At 41.3% G+C, this 21345-nt stretch overlaps 1 protein-coding gene across 9 annotated transcripts in view; it reads right to left on the reverse strand.

Annotated features, from left to right (window-relative positions):
- Positions 1-21345, reverse strand: part of PDE4D (phosphodiesterase 4D) — a 520925-nt gene that overhangs the window by 13819 nt on the left and 485761 nt on the right. For 8 of the 9 annotated variants that reach the window (XR_012584872.1, XR_012584871.1, XM_074569480.1 and 5 more), the window contains one exon: positions 2596-2689. Coding sequence is in view for 6 of the 9 variants with exons in the window: in XM_074569480.1 (XP_074425581.1) it covers positions 2596-2689 (94 nt within the window). In the remaining 3 variants the exon portion in view is untranslated. Of the gene's footprint in view, positions 1-2595; positions 2690-9948; positions 10084-21345 lie in introns of those variants that run through there. The other variant, XR_012584873.1, reaches the window with a different exon arrangement.

The raw sequence follows: 21345 nt of genomic DNA on the forward strand, positions 1-21345 counted from the left end.
CAAACTACCTCCTCTTTTCTGAAATGTACCTGCACCTTTTCTAGTCCCCAAGGAATATTCCAGCAAAAATCCAGAACAGATGTTTCTAACACAGGAACTTAGTAAAAACTACAATTTGAAAAGCGCCTTACAGCAAAAGACATAAGAAAAAAGAAATAGAAAAAAAAAAGAAAAAAGAAAATTTGGGCTCTTTAAAACATATGTCTACTTTTTCCTTCCTACAATAGTCATTGTCAATAAAGACACTGAAACCACACAGGGGTTGCAAGTTCATTTCTAATTACCATATTATTATTGTGTTTACTTCTTCACTTCCTTTTTTTCCATTTCTTTTTTTTTTTTTTTAATTACCCTTTAGCAGTCGCATTTACTGGACACCTCAAACTCGAAACAAATCACAGCGAAGAAGAGACTGTGGAAATGTCACCAAGCTTTGCCCCGCGGCACTGAGTTCCCCGATTGTCCCCGCCATCCTTCACCACCCTCCACGTATGGATAGTCAAAAAAAGGGGGAGGCAAAGCGGCTCTTGACTGGTGCAAACCAACAACAGATGAGGAGCAGTGACTCGTGTTCTTGCTTTGATGTTTATGACTTCAGTCATATGCACAAAGTTTAGACCCATCAAAGGGAGGTCCGTGAGCTGAGCTGTCAGACTAACTCAAGTGAAAGGAAGTGTCTGTCTGAACGGCTTTAGATCTCCAGAGGGATTCCATGGGGCTGCCTCTGCTTTTGTAACGAGGCGCACTCAGGGCAAAGAATCCTGCGCCCATCTGAACATCCAGAAAAGACAGCTTGCCATTTTGACCCTGGTTATGCTATGCTCATTGGTAGGTTCTCTTACATCTTCCATTCATAGGAAATAAGGCTAATGACAATGAAAAATAAAAATCTTGCATATTATTATACTCAATGTAGAAGCCTTAATTCTTACACAATGAATATATTTGTCATATAGCCCTACCTGGGGAAAAAAGTCCTTTTTTTTTTTTCTTTAAAGAACAGAAAAACCTGTTTTCTCAAGACATGTTCCTAACTTTTAAGTGTGAGAAGGTCTCTAGATGTTCAGGATATAATTATGTATTAAAAATATCAACTAACTAGACTCATTAAGATTTTCTATGAAGACATTGTTTTCCCCCTTCACACTGTTGCTCAGAACCTATACACTTAGACTGTATATTTTGAAAATACTCTCTTTAAGCAACAGTTCTGTATATGAGGTGTCTTCCCCGTTGTATTCCTCTTGTACCTACAACTTCAAGTATCCTAGTTTTTTCATGTAGCCACAAAACAGTACCCATGGCTCAGTAACTTAGAAGCGATTGCCCTTCCAGCCCCCCTTCTGCTCAAGACTCACATGAAAGGCTGACAGATGCATTTCCTTATCCTGTCAAAACAAGCCTTAAGTTTTCAAGTATTAAGCAAGCCGAAACTGGCATCTCAGCCTTTTCAGCCTAAGTGGGTCATCCTCCCGGGCAACTGTACACTATGACTTTCAGGGCTTCTGAAGCGATGTAGCACGGCTTCTCCATCACAGAGGCTCACCCCTTTCTCACTGTCTGAAGCCCTGCTGTGCTGCCGCGCTCAGGCACGCTACTGCGACCATGGGTAAACTCAACAGACACATTAAGCGATCCGTTTAGGATATGGTGACAAGGAGGATAAAATGCACTTGAAAAAAACCTCCACTTCTTTCAAAAAAAAACACAAAGAGCACCAGCTACGGTATCTCACAGAAATAATACAAGATGTATATTAACATTTGTGACTGGCACTTTTTGAAAGTACTTGCTATCCTAATTTAGATGTATTCAGCTGTGCCTCCTCTTATGCACACTTGCCTTTATGAACCAACAGTGTTTTGCTCAAAAGATGTTTGAGATTGGTATATTATCTTTATCTTCGTGTTCAACATCAACAGTATGGAACCACGTTTTATTCATTTTCACCAGCTTAAGCAAAAAATAGATATACCTCCTTCTGCAAAGCCACAGAGGAGGAACTATACTCTTTGTAATACTGCGTTGGACTTCTTTTAAATGCTCGTATCCCACCATGCCAAGCTCTTGAGCCACACAAATTCTCCCGGCAGCAGTCTGCTCAGATGTTGACTTAGGGATATTCTTCCACCCATTCATGTGCGGGCAGGGAATACCAAAGCATCAGAACTGTGTGCTGTGAGATTTTTATGAGGTTACTTGTGCTTGTGTGCTTCCAGAACACTGAAACCTCTTCACAATAACTTTCATATGGGAATCAGAGTGGAAGAATTATTTTAAATATATAATTAATTCATTATATATTCATTTCTTAATATGATGGCAATATAGTAGTTGTAATGTTACATGAAAACATGTATATGAATATTTATCTGTAATTGCACACGCAGGGAAACTACATACACAAACTAATTGAGCTGTGGGGAAACGGATCTAACGTGATCACTCTCCTCAAATACTGAACAGTAAGATACTAAATGTACAGTCTCTGAAAACAGAAATCAATATGGAAAGGTACTTGCGTTTAAAATCTATCACAGCCCAGAGAGAGATTAAAAAAGAAGGCAAAAAAGGCAAATCCCATCATAGTCTTACCTAAGAATGTGTTTGATATATATTCTGAGACCTGATTGCCTGACCTGCTCATTTCAGATAGATGGGTTAGCTCCCGGTTGAGCATTCTTTTAAACTGGAAAACAAAACAAAAAAGCACAAAGTTAGCAATCAAGACGTATTTTAGATAGAATGAGAAAATGCAGTCAATTTACAATTGGAGAAAAGGCATGACATTAAGAATATACACTAAAATAAGATAACTATGAAAGCAAAAAAAAAATAAAATCACATGTAACATTGCTCACCCTACTAACTTATTTGTGGGTTGGACAACATAATTCTTAACCTCCTCAAATACTCCATAGTGATCCAATCACTAGTGCATAAGGTCCTACTAGTAACTGAAAGCTATAAGACATACACACAAATAATTAACATTACAGTCTCTTCAATTTTTTAATCTGGAGAGAAAATACAACTGTATTTACATAGGATCCCTCCTCCACTAGGGTTTTCTTATCATACTTGTAAATTAATCTATTTGTACTTTTTTTGCTATTTTTTTTTAATATTTCACATTTATCTCTCATCGTTAATCTACTAAAAATATTTACAACACTGCTCAAAACAATCAAAATATCTGATTGATTTCCTACACACCAATATGAACAGAGGTAGGCTTTGTTGTCTCTGACTTAAAATTATTATACTGCATCAGCACAATGACCTGACCATTCCATAATCTCAGAAAATTGCCAGTATCTGTATGAAACACTGGAGTAGAAAATACCCATCTGTGGCAACACCTTCCTTTTCCTTTTAAGTCAGCAATTCACTCTAGGCACTCTATAGGATAGAAGTGATTATTAACATTCCACAAAATGTATAACTGAATAGGTACTCATCATTGAGCCTTTCTTGATCGCTTCTAGACTCTAGGGTTAAATGGTATCTTGTGGAATTGTATCCGACAGGTTAATTGCATAATACACCTGCAGCATCTTACACACATTTTCATTGACTCTAGCTCTGCCTTAATTTTATCAACAAATAGAACTCAGCTATATTTACTAGCAATTCAAACAACTCTTGCCAATGTATATTAGCATCCATCTGTCACTGCTGAATTTTGCCTCCCATTGTGCCATCCTCTTACTTTGTTGTTAGATTTCTCAGTCATCTTTTCTCTTAACAAAGCCAAATTATTTGCACCATTTTCAGAATCACCTTTCACCTTGTTCACCCAGTTATGACTATTTATTACATCAAGCAATAGCTAGCCTTAGTATATATCCCCGTAAACATTCCTCTGTGCTGAAAACCGGTAATTTATTTTTCTATATGAGACAAACCACTAGACTGAACATTAACCACGTCCTTTCCATCCCACTGGAATCATCAAAGCCCTTTCTTCAAAGAGGCCTTACATAGTGAAAGGTGTTATTTTCTTCACAATGTCTTTCTAAGTCACCAATTACCGTATTGCCCACAGTGTGCCAAATAAAAATTACCTTTTATATTAAAAGACCCTAACCATTAGCCACTGCGCTTTCCTGCCATCTTGACACGCCATCAGCTCAGGAAGTTCCTGAGCTACAAAGACTGAATCCTACTTCAGCCACAAGCCAAAGGCTCCACTTTGATCTCAGATAGAGCTGCATGCTAGCAAGTGTGCAACACATTTCTGAAAATTAGAACCATACCGCAAATACAGCTACACATACCATGAACTACAGAGCTACACATTCTGCATGAAACCAGTATCAACCTCTATAGCGAGGTCTGATGTTGTTTGTTGACAATGATTTAACGTTAATGATCGAACGTTTAAAAAAAAAAAAAAACGTCAAGCTTGCCAAGCAGTAAAATGACCGGTCCAAAAATCCTAAAAGTATTTTTAAAAGCCTGTCTTTAAAGTTTTAACACACACTGAAGTCATGCTTGCATGCTTTTTCTTCTGTATGCACGAAGGTGAGAAACAGAATTATTTAAGGCAAAACCTGAAGATGTCATGGAATGGCTTGTCACCAGATGGTATCCAGAATCTGAAGCTTTAAAATAAATATTGTGTATAGGAATCTTAATAAAATGTCAGAAGTTGACAAAATCACATTAACTTCCAGGCATGTCATCAGTATATCCATTACCGCTCCAATATTCTCCCTTAATTTAATCCAGCTAGTTCACCGGATCCTAACTAAATAGGTCCTCGTCTGTCTGGTTGTTTCCTAGTAAACCCTTTTAGATGATGCTCAACTTTGTGATGCTGTTTTTCCTGCAGAGCAACCAGGTCACATTCTGCACTTTCGAAAAAGACCATCTAGCCACCACTAGTACGTACTCTTCAGGAACTTTCCTTAAGAGTTTCCCAGCTTTGAAAGGAGAACGATTTGGTGTTTGATTGCACTATGCTTTTTGTGCAGCTACTGGACACAAAAAATAAGAAGGCCTTTTTCTTTTTTTTTTTTTTTTCCCCCTCCAAATCATAAATTTAATTGTGGGGAGCAGGTAGGGCGAAGGTTTGTTATTGCATACTGGGAATCACCTTGTGGAAGTTATGGAGAATCTACGTTTTTTAAGAATTTCCAACTAAATATTTATTGTATGGATGCCCACAACAAACGGGCGGTGCATGGCAGGCTCTTCTAATGCTATGCTCCCCACTAGTCTGATGCAAAGCCTTGTCTTCCCACCTCCCATTGCCCTGTGAGTCACCAGAACATAAAAGCTCAATGATCAGCATGAAACCTGCAGAACAGTCTGTGAGGCTACTGAACATGGGTGTACAGTAAAAACAAGTCCCCCAGATTCTGCAAGGCCCTCCTGCTAACAGCGAATTCAATGGGAGAAGCCTTTGGCTTTGAAGAACTGTAGCAGCGTGATTTCCTCATACTCTTTCACATGTTGCTGATGCCACAGCAACAAAGCCTTAATTGACATTTATTTTGAAAACATCTGGATGAAGATGTTTAAACTAAGGAGTTTAGAGAACTGTTTTGATTTTCTAATTATAGGACAAAGCCTTACGACCATCATCCACATTGAAACAGATTAAGTTGAAGACCATACACAGAGAACAGTTTCTGATGCAGAACAATAATGCTGTTTGAGAACATAAAAAAGCCCAAGAGAGATGAACAATGATTGAGATGTTCAGACATTGTTTTGATTATACCCTGTTTCAGTGTATCTGTATGTTACTTAATCCTCTGATGTTTAATAACTTTTCCTTTGGGGAAAAAAATCTTTTTTCTAAGAAAAAAAATAACCAAAACCAAAGCCCTTAATTTTTCCTATGTTTACCTATTTCTCAAAGATTTCATTTGGGCCCAAGTGCACCCATCTGCAATTGCTGTTTCAAAGAGCTTCCACTTTCCACATACTTACACACCCCTGCACAATTACTTTATAATGAAACTCTGCCCAACTCATGTGGCTCCCACAAGATCTTCCTGCAAGTCATAGAAGTTTCTGTTACATCTGTGAGTCAAGACAGTTTCAGTCATCCAGAAGACACCTCTTAAGTGCTTGAAACTTGGCTAGAGTGTCCATACTGTCCTCTAAGAAATAACATTTAGCACTTTATTCAAAACAAGTCAAACAAGATATGAATCCACCTTGTCACCAATAGTAAACATTAAAGATAACATTTTAAATAAGAAATTTAAAAATCTGAGTACCATATATTTTCCCAGTTGAAGAAAATCAATCATAATGCATAAAAACTATGGTTACTAATAAACATTTACACCATACACTTTTATTATGATATTGTCAGCTCAGCATGGGGAGGAAGTAGAGGTTTTTGGCTGACATACACATACAGTGTGTTCTTTGTCAGAAAGAAATATTTTCCCACATTAAGACTAGGCACTGTTAGATTAGAAAAATATATATCCCTTTGGAATACCACAACCCTTCACTATAGTCTGGGAAATTCCCCCTGGAAATGGACAGGCTATAAAATATCCATTAAGCCAATTATACAGTTCTTCAGTGATGAATACTGGTATCACAGCAAAAGAGCAGTACAGTATTGTCTGAAAAAAAAATTTCCTAAGCAGATTTTTTCGTTTCATTTATTTCTATTGATTTTAATGATTTTAGTCTCAGCATGGCTTGGGGTGGGGGGGTGGGCACGGCGCAGGAAGAGGGGACATGACCCACAACATAAACACAGGCACAATATTCAAATAGCATTAAAAATATCCCAAAAAGACAAAAGTACATGCGCACTTTTACCTCCCTTTAAAAACCTAGGAAGCCTGATACGGGGACAACTGTAATACATGAGAATAAGAGTGCATAAACTGATGAGACAAGAACAGTTTCCTAAATAGTGGTCACATCCAAAGCACAGGTTACAAATGAGGGATTGAGCTTGGTAGTTTAGGTCCTTCTGGGCTGAAGGCCAAAGTGTGCATTTCTCTGCATATATATTACTGGTGTCTACTTAGGATAAGTACACATGGGGTTCTGGAGGAAAAAAATAGGATACTTTTCTGATGTCAGCAAAAGTACATAGCAAGTTTTAGACAAACTTTTGCAGTAACCATGTTCCCAGATGGCAACCAGAGCACTGATATAATTTTGGAAAGTCTTTGCATCTATGCTAGAAAGAAACTTCAACTCCAAAGACATGGTGAAGATCCAACTAGAGTCAACTCACTGCCATGAAAAAGTTTGGGCAGGATGCTTAATATATATGGGATTAATTACACTTTAGAACATTTTATATTTTTTGTGTGAAGTTCTTGACTCAGTAACAAAAGCTCGTTGTAGTAACTACATAGCCTGCTGTTAGTGGTGTTGGGAGAGGAAGAACGCAGAACCACCCTTGGTGTAGATGGCCTGTCCTGGTAGGGCCTCTTCCACCCAGGCTTTCTGTTCCTGACCAGGTGCTCTGCTGCATCCCAAAGACTGTAAAGAGGCTGCCTCCACTACAACCATTGGCCCCAGCACGGAAGAGAGTCCATGGACCAAAAGGCCCCATCCTGCCTGTCCTTCAGTTTGAGTGTTAATCAAGCTCCAATCCCAGTGGAGGCTGGAACCAAAATGTTCAAGAGCACCTGGAGCCTTTCATTGCACTGGCCCCCAAACCCATGCCATCTAGTTTCAACCCTACTGGCTGCCTCTATTCTAGGTAGCATTTCTAAAAGCTTACATGAACCGAATATATCCATGGAACATTCATTCAATACTTGGAACAGTCAACTTACATGACTATATTTTCCTTCTGAAATATCTATCAATGTTATTTTAAAAAGAAGCTTGTAACTCAAAAAAGAATAAACTGTATCATTTTATTGGATTTGAAAAGTCTTGTATTCCTGAAAAACAACACAAGGAACTTAAAACAGGCCAGCCTTACACATTAACGTAAGGCTTCTGTTTATATTGCTTATCAATGCAAAACTATCTTTGATTTTACCAGCATCCTGAATACATAAACAGCACTCATAATAACTAAAGATCTGCGTTGGAAGACCAAGTGTTTAATTAATATCAAGGTCATGCACTGTTTTATACATAAGCTATAGTAAGGTACATATCTCTAAACCTGGCATTGTGATAGCAGTGCTCACTGTTTCAAGGAAAGATACTCAATGAAATCCAGGGGTAAATACTCCACGACAACCTTTCTCCCAAATATAACTAATGGGAGATAACGAAGTACAGCCTGAAGCATACAGAAACTGCAGAAATACATGTATGGTAAGGGATGTAAACATAATAAGCTCCAAGATGAACATGTTTCATTCTTTCTTAGAATTTCATAAGTAGTCTAAATCACTGTTTTGAATGTCACAAAAAGCAGAACTTCTTTGGCCCTCTTCACATTTTTCCTATAATGTGTATACTATGAACGCAAAAAGCACTGTACTAAAATTGTGTTCAAGTACTATTTAGCTTCTTAACTAAAATCATTGTATATAGACAGTATAGGACACCATCTATACAGAGGACATTTTTTTCCATGTGTAATCAATTACAGCTACCACACTCTCTGCTGAACTTCAATTAGCAAAAAATCTATCAATTTTAAAGGCTAAACAGTAAGAGTAGAACATTTTTTGAAGATCGGTAATGGAATTTTTCTAATTCAGCAGGTAGGAACACGACAGCAGCTGCCTGGAAATGCAGGAAATACTTCCAAGTAAATTACAATAAATACCTCACTTTTAGTTCAAAGTAAAGTAATTTCATCTTATTTTTTGGTAAACAAGAAAGGAATTCACCTCGGTAGCATAATGGGATCCAATTCCTTCATAGATGACCGATCAAAATCCTTGAGAATACACTGTAACACTTCTGCATTAGCAGAGACTGGTCACAATGACCTAATCGGACACAATGACCTAATGAGGGTTTTACATTTCTATTTAAAAAAACCCTATTATAAAATTGGGGTTTTATATAAAAAAAACCCTTAAGCAAGCATAAGAGATTCAGTCCGGTTTGAATATAATGCTTGTATTATTTTGAGTCATTTAATTAAACAGTTACATTATTTAGTTCAGGATAAATCAGAATTTTCTTTAAAACAGGATCATCTGGGACAGGTATTTTATGTCAAGCACAGGGTGATGTTGCTTTTTCCTTTTTGACATGCTTGGTAACAATTATAAAGGCAATAGCCTTTATTTTAAGCACAAACACACAAATAGGGCTAAAACAAAGCCCTAATGTGATTTTGTATTAAGCGAATTTCAGTTCTGCATGTTGACAGGCATATTGATTTAATTTCTTGGTGCAAAACTTTTCCATGAAAGAGAAAAAGGCTTATTTAATTCCATTTTCTAGCAGTATTGCAATCTCAAGCTAGTTCAAAGCCGCCCTACATAATAATGTAGATCAATATTAGAAGATGACAGTTTCCAGTGTTTTAATCAGTAAGCTGTCATACACACACAGGGTACCAAAAAATGCTGCTGGAACATACTGTTGATAATTTCACATTTCTTCAGCTAATAAAACCAGTACGAGTCATGCATTCACCCATTATCCTCAGCCTCTTTACTCACGCTCTCTCCTATTGTATGGTATCTCAGTTCTGAGGTTGGGGGTTTTTTTGGAAATCTTTTAATGTCTAGACATACAGTTTTGTAGCAAGCTTTTTGTAAAAGAACACAAAACTCTTCTGAATTTCTTTGGCTTTAGACTTGGTCTTATTATCCACTGAAGCAACGTTATTTTAAAAGTCCCAGCACAGTTTCTAAGAAAGACTGTATACTGTGCAGTTCATTCTCATTGCTGAACAAAGGCTTGCTTTTCTGAATTTTTACTTTATATTCATATTACTCATATCACCCAAAAATACTCATGCTACCCAGTGATCACACATTCATGCACTGCAAACCAAAGTTCTTAAAAGGTAAAACAAAATCCTACCTTTATGTATCCCCAAGAAACTGAGAGTAAATAGTTTGCCTCAGGCATTTTCAATTTATTTTTTTTTCTATACTACCAATCTAAGTTAATCAGTTCTTTGCTATCTGATACGGCAAAAGACTTCCAAGAAGAAAGATTCCTTCTCTCTCCTAATTCTCTTTGCTGATCTTCAGGTTCTCAGCAACTGTGTGGACAGGAGGCACGCTGAAATGAAATCCAACCGCGTGGTCTTCCGATTGTATAAATGCCATTTGTAAAACTCCAAGCATTCAGAGGCAACGCTGAAGAGACATATTGTACGAGCTGAAGAAATATCTGAAGAGCTAGGGATACGCATATTTCCTGAACACCAGGACTTAATGAATAATGTATGTCAAGATGCTCAGCTGCTGGGAAGCCTTGCTCTGTCAACGGCTACCAAATAAGGAGCTGGAGGGGAAGCCACAAACAGTGACAGTAATCCCTCCCATAGAGCCTAACTAGCAGCCAATAGTATGTCACCCTAAAAGATATAAATCCAAGGGGCTGGCGACATGATGTATGATAATTTCCCATTGGCCAGCACCAAGGACTCTCCTGGGCATGGGGTATATCTATTTTTTTTTTCTTTTTTTTTTTTTTTAAACAGCAAATGCCATTTAATAATGGCATCCCCGCCTGCAGCGTTCACACGCCATTCAAAAATAATTGGGTTAAGGTCTCCTCATTTCAGCAGCGTTTACCAGCTCTCCTCAATGGACGCACCATCCAAGCAGTTAAAATTAGCATTGTGTATATTCATGTGGATCGCCTGGTGGTTTTAATTTTTCATGTGGAAGGGAAGTATATTTAGAGGGTTTTTTTGTGAAGGAAAACCAACAGAAATACAGCTACGGGGTTTCTTTAGCAGTCTGTGACGTACTCTAACAATGAAAATGTTTTTGACTTTTTGCCATCTAGATTAAAAACTGATCTACTTAGACCACTGGGCCGATCTGCCAGTTTCTACTGTTTTTTTTTTATTTTAAGAGGTAAAAGTAGTTATTAAGATAAAGCAAGTCGTGTGTCTTACAATTCCCAGTAAATGTTAAGTTTCCATGGCGAAGTCAGAAGTGAAATAATGAGTCCTCAAATTCTCACTGTATTTATTCAAGTTTTGCTCTTTCTGCCTTGGCAGATTAAGAAAATCAATTACAGCTATACATCATAGGAAAAAAAAGGGATTAATTGAAAGTGGAGCCTGTCAGTGAGCTGACTCAGAGCATTAAATAAAATATCCCACCATCTGCCATTCAGAGACCAAAACTTAAAAGGAGAAGTTTGTGGCACTACTGCGGCAAATTTATGAGCTTCTGCTGTATCAAAAGCAGCAAGAGTTTCCCAATAGGACAGTGGGCAAATGCCTAAGGACAAGGTGTATGGGGCGCAGCTCTCAGCCTAGGCCCACACTGCTGATTCACTGGAAGATGCCGACCGACAACCGTCATAGGGGAGGTTTTGGCTGGAGTGGTTTCTACTTCTCTGGGCAATGCTACACAGCAATGTCAGCAACACTTAAGTGCTTCAGAAAGAATCGAACCTCCAAAACAATCAATAGGGTAAAATATGATATTAACAAATTTCCTCCTTACAGGAGAGAAATGCATAGCAATGTGACAACTGGATGCACTCAACAGATCATCCAGCACTTATATATTTTCATATGGAAAGCACATTGTTTTCCTTAAAATAGGTAGTATAAAAAACATGTGAATGAACACACTGCTGATGCACTTCCTGTTAGTATGCACAATTATACCTGTCCTGGATCTATACACTTAGATGAATATAAAAAAATTAAGTTTTGAAAACAGACCTGGGTTACTAGAGACTCAGCAAGGCATTAAAGTAGCCTAAAAAGTATTCCTGGAAAATATTTCTCCTGCTTCTTCCAGCTCAGCTTTATAACGCTGAACATACAGTTTGTCTACATCTGTGTTGCATTGTTTTCTGATCACCCGCAAGAGAGCACTGCTGCCACCTACCCAGCAACAACGATGAGAATCGAAAATATGCTGCCCCCCTTCAGAAGGCAATTTCAATTATGACTTAGAAAATGCTAAAATAACAGCCATCATACTACGTTATGGCTACTTAAGAAGTGAAACATGTGGGTATGAAAGTTCATTTGCAAAAGGTAGTATGAAAAGATACTGGAATGCCAAGTTTTTAAATCACTTATCTTACATTGTTACTTTAGAGGCTGGTCCTCTTTAAATCTCAAACAACTGACCCCAAGCACAGAACTTGTTTCAGATAAGGAACATTTAAAATGGCTGCTACGTAGGTTACACTAGTCGTTTAGCATGTATAAAGACATCTTCCTTGGATTTTTTTATTCCACATCAGCGTATGAGACAAAGACGCTTCCATAGGAATTACTGAGGTATAGTTTATCAAATTTATTGAAGGATGGAATTTACAGAGCTATTAGCTCTATGAAAACACATTCCCTTCAATGCATATACATGTTATAATATTTTAGCTGCATTTTAACTATACTGGTAATAGGAAATTACACCCGATACTGACAACTTATTATCCATTTGTATTATTTTTCTGGGACCCACAGCCTCAGCCTCATAATCAACTACTAATCGCTGTGATATAGTTCATTAGTATGACTTCACTGACTCAAAAAGCATGCCCTCTGATTTCCCCTACATGTAAAAGTATGACCTTAGAAATTTATAGTTGGGAAATTCACACCAGCACTGATTCACAGTAATAATTTTGGCTGATTTTCATCCTCAATTCCCAGGTTGGAATGAGTAAATAATTAGCTTTAGAGGAGGTTACGGTGGATAGATGAGTGCATAGCAAATAGCTGCCACACACAACTAAATACCCAGAGTAATTCAAGATAAGAAAAACAGAAGTTAGAGATAAGTGGAAATCCACCAAAGGGAAAGGAAAATTCTTGTTTTCATACACACATACATCCATGAAGATAAAACGTGGGGAAGAAGGGAATAATGACATTTTCTACAGTGGTTCCAATAAAGCAAATAATATGGAAATGAGAAAGGCATAATTTGAAATGGCAGTAACTGAGTAATAAAATAATACAGAAAAAAGGAAGTTTTTTAATGAGCACTGTTGTGCGTTTTGAAAGAATCAAGACAATGACCCTGAAAGGCAGAAAGATGAAGAAGTCCCTTAATACCCACAGGAAATGTTTGCCATTATTTAGTCAACAAGCCTGGACAAGTTTCTCCACAGGAGTCATAAAGAGAGGTGGCAGAGATCCCAGGAGCTGTGATGTTCAGCTTTAGTAAATTTTGAAAGACTGCAAAATGTTAATTTTGTGCCAATTAAAATTTGCAAGCAGGATGGCTAGGTAACTTCTGGCCACTTCACGAAACACCAGTCCTGGGTAAAATAAGGGAAAAACTGAAATACACATATTGTAGGTGTTTGCTTGATAAAGAACTAAGACTAGGAATGCAATTAATGCCAGTCAATATCAGTTTTATGTCTTTGAACATGTGATATTCTTGGATAGCTGTAGGGCATTTGATTTAGTACTGTATAATATTCTGCAATAGCACTCCCAATGTTGAGACAGGACACATTAAATGGGTTAAGAACCTGATTATTCACCCATTTCTAACAACTGCCAACAGGCTGTCTTCATCTAATGGGACAGTTTTAAGTCAGGTTCTGTAAGACCTGAGACTATTTTATGGTATTCAATTTCTTCATTGGTGATCAAGTCACTACTATGAAAATTTCCACAGTGTGAAAACTTCCAGACAACAGAAAAATTGGGGAGGAGAGAGAAGGGATATAAATTATGAGGATGTGGAAGTCACCAGCAGCAGCCTCACTTATTTAGTATGTTCACACCATTCATGTAAACTACAGTTCAAGGACTGTAACAGCAAAGAACACTCTCAACTGCACCCCCTGGATTGACTATGAAGCTGCACTAAAAACCTTCAGAGATCCGTCTGAGCATCAATCCTGAATACAGGCGTGCTGGGTGTAGTGCATACTGTCTATTACATAGCAAAAAATAAAACAAAGAGGAAGACAGCTAAACACATCACCGATTTTAGTTTTCAAGTTCATATGCATTACAAACAGCAACAGATAGCCTAAAGATATCTCATGAGCCAAATGAGAAGCCTGCCTGAAAATATCAAAAAACACTTTTTAGGCTGACCTCCACACACCAGAGAACAGCAATAGTCACCCATGTCAAATCCAACTCCTACTGGTCATGAACACAAGACTGTTTCCACAACATTAGCTATCTCCATCTGACATTTATGGTGGCGTGTACCCTAGCAGAAGGCCTCCCCACAAAACAGAAAGTCTGCTCATTGCTGGACGACCACAGCAGAAAAGAATGGTCGTTTCATCCAGCAAGCAAGGGCCTGTGGATGGCCTCAACCGAGCCAAAACCCAGAACTAGTCTGGAGGAAGAAGCAGGACAGCTAGGGAGAAGGGAACTATGCCAAATCAACCAGCCTCACCAAACTTCTCCGGTTTCCACCTACAACTCCCTGACTGGAAGGAGAGAAAATGTAGAACTTAATTTAAAAAAAAAAAAATAAAAATTAAGAGTTTTACAAATATGAGTTGTTCCAGATGCAGCAATCAGCTGCCATACACCAAGTGAGCAGCAGGGGTGGAGACAAAGTTGGGTCTTACACTGATATCACGAAGAGGTGAACTCCATGAGTGACTGGGAACTGATGGCTGTAATTGGAACAAATTTCATTTGCCGAGGAGATCAGCTCCAGTGCAGGTAAGCCTGTGCTGGGGAAGGAAATCGCGGCAAAGAAACAGCCAGGGGCTCGTTTTTGAGGCTTTTAAAGCCAGGAAAAGGGGCCAGCCCGAGCCGGTACCTGGCCCTTCTGGGGGGCGGGGACAGCTGAGGAGCCGAGGGCGGAGCCACCACCCCCGGCGGCAGGTGTTAACGAGCAGAGGGTGGGACCACTCTCCCCCCTCATAAAAGAAACCTTTTGGGAGCACACTGAGCAAAGGAGCTGCAAGTGGGTGTTCCCTGGGTGTGACCTGAGGTATCACCCAGGTGCACCACAACGAGAGTGTACTTCCTGGGCTGGAGAAGGGGGTGGCCAAGCAGGGTGTGACACACCAGTCCAATCACAGCGGTCTGCACAGCAGTTCGTGCAGGATAGAGCTGAAAGACTGCTAACCCGGCTAGGTAGTGATGGTAACTACTCGCAAGATGACTGTGGCGTCCATGAGCTCCACAACCACCAGGTCTGATGCCACCTCTCAGACGGAGCTCTTGTGGGAACATGCTACCACACAGACATCGGGCTGTAGGGTATGCCCTGCTCTTACGCCAGTGTCGGATGGCAATGATGGGCATACCTGTAGGAGATGTGCTCAGGTAGAGGATCTTCTCCAATTAGTCATGGAGCTCAGGGAGGAGGTAAGTAGGTTGAGGAGCATCAGGGAATGCGAGAGGGAGATAGATTCCTGGAGCAGAATCCTGCATCCCATGACAGAAACCCAGCAGGCAGATAGAACCCCTGCAACAGAGAGCTCCATATCCTCTCTCACCTCAACTGAAGGTGGTAACCTGGAGGACAGGGGGCAATGGCAGGGAGTTCCTGCGTGGCACAACAGGCGCTGCACTCGAGACTGCCTGATGACTACCCCATCTTCCCAGGTGCCATTACTTAACAGGTACAGTGCTCTACAGAGGAACCTGGATGATGATGAGCACAATATTTCTCCTATTTCTCCTACCCTGGAGCCGTCAGCAAGGTCTAGTCAGACCTCCCCCTGCATCAAAACCTCTGCGGTAAAGAAGAAAAGACAGGTCCTTGTCATAGGTGACTCATTACTGAAAGGAACAGAAGGCCCAATATGCAGGCCGGACCCGGTACATAGGGAGGTCTGCTGCCTCCCTGGGGCCCGGGTCAAGGACGTGAAGAGGATGCTTCCTTCCCTGGTACAGCCCTCAGACTACTACCCACTTTTGCTCTTTCAGGTAGGCAGCGACGAGGTAACAAGAAGAAGTCCAAGGGCAATGAAGAAAGATTTCAAGACCCTGGGACGCCTGGTCAAGGGATCAGGAGCACAAGTTGTGTTCTCATCTGTCCCCCCAGTTGCGGGGAATGATGAGGGGCTAAATAGAAGGAGCCAGCAGATCAATGCCTGGCTTCGAGCCTGGTGCTGCCGGCAGGACTTTGGGTTCTTTGATCATGGCCTGATCCACAAAACACCTGGCCTGCTGGTAACAGGCAGGAATACCTTGACCTCTAGGGGAAAAAGGGTTCTAGGACAAGAGTTATCGGGGCTCAATGAGAGGGCTTTAAACTAGATTTGAAGGGGGGTGGGGATGGTACTGGGCTTGCTGGTGAGGTGCTAGGGTGTAGTTGCTCAGCGCTCGTGGGCCAGTGTGCCAGTATTTCTGAAAGCCAGAAGGCACACCACATCTCAAGGGTCAAAACTACACACACGACTCCCTCTCTGAAATGCTTATACACCAATGCACGCAGCATGGGGAGTAAGCAGGAAGAGCTGGAGGTCTGTGTGCGGTTGCGGGGCCATGATCTCATTGCAATTACTGAGACGTGGTGGGACAACTCGCATGACTGGAATGCTGTCATGGATGGCTATGTCCTTTTCAGGAAAGACAGACCAGCAAGGCGTGGTGGTGGAATTGCACTCTATGTGAGAGAGCATTTGGAATGCATCGAGCTCTCACTAGGGGCAGATGAAGAGCGGGTCGAGAGCTCATGGGTGAGGATTAAGGGACAGGCAAATATGAGGGACACTGTTGTGGGTGTTTATTACAGGCCACCTGATCAGGATGGGGAAACTGATGAGGCTTTCTACAGACAACTGAAGGTAGCCTCGCAAGCGCAGGCCCTGGTTCTCATGGGGGACTTCAATCACCCCGATATCTGCTGGGAAGACCACACAGCCAGGCATGCACAGTCCAGGAGGCTCCTCCAGTGCATTGATGACAACTTTTTGACACAGGTGGTACAGGAGCCAACAAGGAGAGGAGCACTTCTAGACCTGGTACTGACAAACACAGAGGGATTGGTGGAGGACATTAAGGTTGGGGGCACCCTAGGTTGTAGTGATCATGAAATGATTGAGTTCAGGATCATGGGTACTATCCACAAAACAACAACAAGAAGTAAAATCACAACCTTGGATTTCAGGAGGGCTAACTTTGACCTCTTCAAGAAACTGCTTGGAGAGATCCCATGGGCTAGGGCTCTGGAAGGCAAAGGGGCTCAAGAAAGCTAGTTGATATTCAAAGACCACTTCCTCCAAGCTCAGGATCGGTGCATCTCTAAGAGAAAGAAATCGGCCATGGGACGCAGGAGACCTGCATGGTTGAGCAAGGAGCTTCAGAAAAAGCTCAAGTGGAAGAAGGGACTGACCCCTTGGGAGGATTACAAGAATGCCACCAGAGCGTGCAGGGATGAAACAAGGAAAGCCAAGGCCGCCTTGGAATTAGACCTGGCTAGGGACATCAAGCACAACAAAAAGAGCTTCTACAAGTATATTGGAAGCAAAAGGAAGACCAGAGAAGTTGTAGGCCCACTGCTGAATGAGGCAGGAGTCATGGTGACGGAGGATGTGGAGAAGGCAGAGTTACTGAATGCCTTCTTTGCTTCGGTCTTTTCTGCTCGGCCCAGCCCTCAGGAGACCCAGGCATTGAATAAAGTAACAGGGAAAGAAGAAGACTTCCCTTGGGTTGAGGAGGAGCGAGTGAGGGACCAATTAGATCATCTAGATATTCACAAGTCCATGGGCCCTGATGGGATGCACCCGAGAGTGCTGAGGGAGCTGGCAGAAGTCATTGCTGGGCCGCTCTCCATCATCTTTGAAAAGTCCTGGAGAACAGGCGAGGTGCCTGGGAACTGGAGGAAAGCCAATGTCACTCCAGTCTTCAAGAAAGGCAAAAAGGAAGAGCCGGGGAACTACAGGCCGGTCAGCCTCACCTCCATCCCTGGAAAGATGATGGAACAGCCCGTTCTGGGTGTCATCTCAAGGCACGTGGAGGAAAGGAAAGCTATCAGAAGTACTCAGCATGGATTCACCAAGGGGAAATCATGTCTGACTAATCTGATAGCCTTCTACGATGGCATGACTAGATGGATAGATGAGGGGAGGGTGGTAGATGTGGTCTACCTTGACTTAAGCAAGGCGTTTGACACGGTCTCCCACAGCATCCTCATAGGGAAGCTTGGGAAGTGTGGGTTAGATGAATGGACAGTGGGGTGGATAGAAAACTGGTTGAAAGATAGAGCTCAGAGGGTTGTGATTACGGGCACAGAGTCTAGTTGGAGACCAGTGACGAGTGGTGTTCCCCAGGGGTCAGTACTGGGTCCAGTCCTGTTCAATATATTCATCAATGACCTGGATGAGGGGATAGACTGCACCCTCAGCAAGTTTGCTGATGACACCAAGCTGGGTGGGGTGGCTGACACACCGGAAGGCTGTGCCACCATACAGAGAGACCTGGACAGGTTGGAGATCTGGGCAGAGAGAAACCTTATGAAGTTCAACAAGGGCAAGTGTAGGGTGCTGCACCTGGGGAGGAACAACCCCATGCACCAGTACAGGTTGGGTGCTGACCTGCTGGAGAGCAGCTCTGTGGAAAGAGACCTGGGAGTCCTGGTGGACAACAGGATGACCATGAGTCAGCAATGTGCCCTTGTGGCCAAGAAGGCCAATGGCATCCTGGGGTGCATCAAGAAGAGTGTGGCCAGCAGGTCAAGGGAGGTCATCGTCCCCCTCTACTCTGCCTTGGTGAGGCCGCACCTGGAGTACTGTGTCCAGTTCTGGGCTCCCCGGTTCAAGAGGGACAGGGAACTGCTGGAAAGGGTGCAGCAGAGGGCTACAAAGATGATTAGGGGACTGGAACACCTCTCTTATGAGGAAAGGCTGAGGGATTTGGGTCTTTTCAGTCTGGAGAAAAGACGTCTGAGGGGTGACCTTATCAACACTTATAAATACTTAAAGGGTGGGTGTCAGGAGGATGGGGCCAGGCTCTTTTCAGTGGTGCCCGGGGACAGGACAAGAGGCAATGGGCACAAACTTGAACATAGGAAGTTCCACCTAAACATGAGGAGGAACTTCTTTACCCTGAGAGTGGCAGAGCACTGGAACAGGCTGCCCAGAGAGGTGGTGGAGTCTCCAACTCTGGAGACATTCAAAACCCACCTGGACGTGTTCCTGTGTAACCTGCTCTAGGTGACCCTGCTCTGGCAGGGGGGTTGGACTAGATGATCTCCAGAGGTCCCTTCCAACCCTATGATTCTATGATTCTTTCTTCAAATCCCTAATGCTTCTGAAGGAGTCTCAGCTTTAAGGATCCTAACTGTAGCATAATAACGCTGCTTTAAAAAGGCTTTCTTGGCAGCCTCCTGCTTATCAGAATTACATTCATTAAACATAACGGAACAGCCTAAACGATATCATTTTACAGATTTTTTTTGGGGGGGAATATATAATTCTTATGCCTCAATTCTGAGAATTTTATGTTGTCGAACAGACTGAGATGACACTGTTCTTCTGAACTATGTTAGGGGAAGTTTTAGGAGCTAAGTTGTTTAATAAAGAGTTAGACTCTTTATTAAAAAAAAAAAAGGACTTTCTGGTAAAATACATAATTCATTGTTTGTATTTACTGCCCTCTAGCGATAACATAAGCATTAGCTATGAATATACAGGAGCACATTAACCTTTTTTCAGACCAGAAATCTCACAATGTGGTCCACTCATTTTCAGCCATACCACAGTAGGGCCTTTACAGTTAATTCTCTACAGCTGCAGTATTTTCAATAGACACTCCTAAGCAATTGCAAAACAACTAAAACTACACCCTATTTCAACCTGTGTTTTGGGGGCCACTGGTAATCTTTAAGACACAACATTCACCTGCAGTTTTCTTGCAGGAATTCTTCTACATAATGATAGAGTACAGGATGCATACAATGGTTTCTAATTAAAAAAAAACAAAACAAACCTGCAGTAAACCAAGTTTAACTTCAACAAATATTATGCTGTTTACAATATTCTGCTATATATTTGTTTTCTCCTTAATTCAATGCTGTCAAATGCTGTAAATGACAAAAAAGCTACTGTTAAAAGCTAATTTAGATCAGAGAAAAGTGGATCCGGGTGTGGCGACAGCTGCAGTTACGACAGCAGATTTGAGGAGGCAGCCGCCCAAGCAGAAAGCACCGATGAATAGCTCAGGTGGTTCTCTCTCTGTCCCTCTTGGCAACTGACAGAATCAAATGCGTAACCGCACTCCCGTGGTTTCATCCATGAAATTACTATTGCGAACTGTACCTGATGTGAATAGAAGGCTTTTCAAGTTTTGCCCTACCAACGTTAAAAAAATTACTTTACTTGGAAATTATTTTCTTTATATATATAATCATTGTATCATAGAATGGTTTAGGGTTGGAAGGGACCTTAAAGATCATCTAGTTCCAACCCCCCTGCCCCGGGCAGCGACACCTCCCACTAGACCAGGCTGCTCAAAGCCCCATCCAGCCTGGCCTTGAACACCTCCAGGGATGGGGCATCCACAGCTTCTCTGGACAACCTGTTCCAGTGCCTCACCACCCTCACAGTAAAGAATTTCCTCCTAATATTCAATCTAAATCTACTCTTTTTCAGTTTGAAACCGTTACCCCTCATCCTATCACTACACTCCCTGCTAACGAGTCCCTCCCCATCTCTCCTGTAGGCCCCCTTTAGGCACTGAAAGGCTGCTATAAGGTCTCCCCGGAGCCTTCTCTTCTCCAGGCTGAACAACCCCAACTCTCTCAGCCTGTCCTCATAGCAGAGGTGCTCCAGCCCTCTGATCATGTGTCTCACATCATTAAATCACAATCCGTATCGTGTTTTTATGCATGTGTTCATATGTATTCACAGCATATTAATAAAACCATACTATATGTCTGCATTACAAGGGGAGAAGTTGTGAAACAACAGACCAGAGTTATTTATATCTCTGACCTGGAAATGCTTCAAACAAATATCCTGGGTCTAAGGCAATATTTTTTAAAATCATGCTTAAATTAGTGTAATGTTAGTGGAAATACCTACTCTACTCAGCTAATTCATCAGATCAGCGTATTTCTCAACAGACACCAAACTGTTTTGCTCAAAGTTTCTCTCTGTAAAGATGCTGGCACACAAATCGAATGTGTGTGCAGCTTGCACTGCACATGAGCTCTGCCAATGTGGAGCAAACTGTAAGATTTCATATGTCACATTTTTCATATCTACTTGATATGTAAAAATCCATCATATTTATGCAGGCTTTTATTAATGACATGTTTCTCTCACTATTAGTCCTCCAACCAACTCTGCAATGAACAATCTAAAAGGAGTCTTTCAAAACAGCTCTGG

The sequence above is a fragment of the Larus michahellis genome, chromosome Z (genome assembly GCF_964199755.1).
Source record: "Larus michahellis chromosome Z, bLarMic1.1, whole genome shotgun sequence".
Lineage (NCBI taxonomy): Eukaryota > Metazoa > Chordata > Aves > Charadriiformes > Laridae > Larus > Larus michahellis.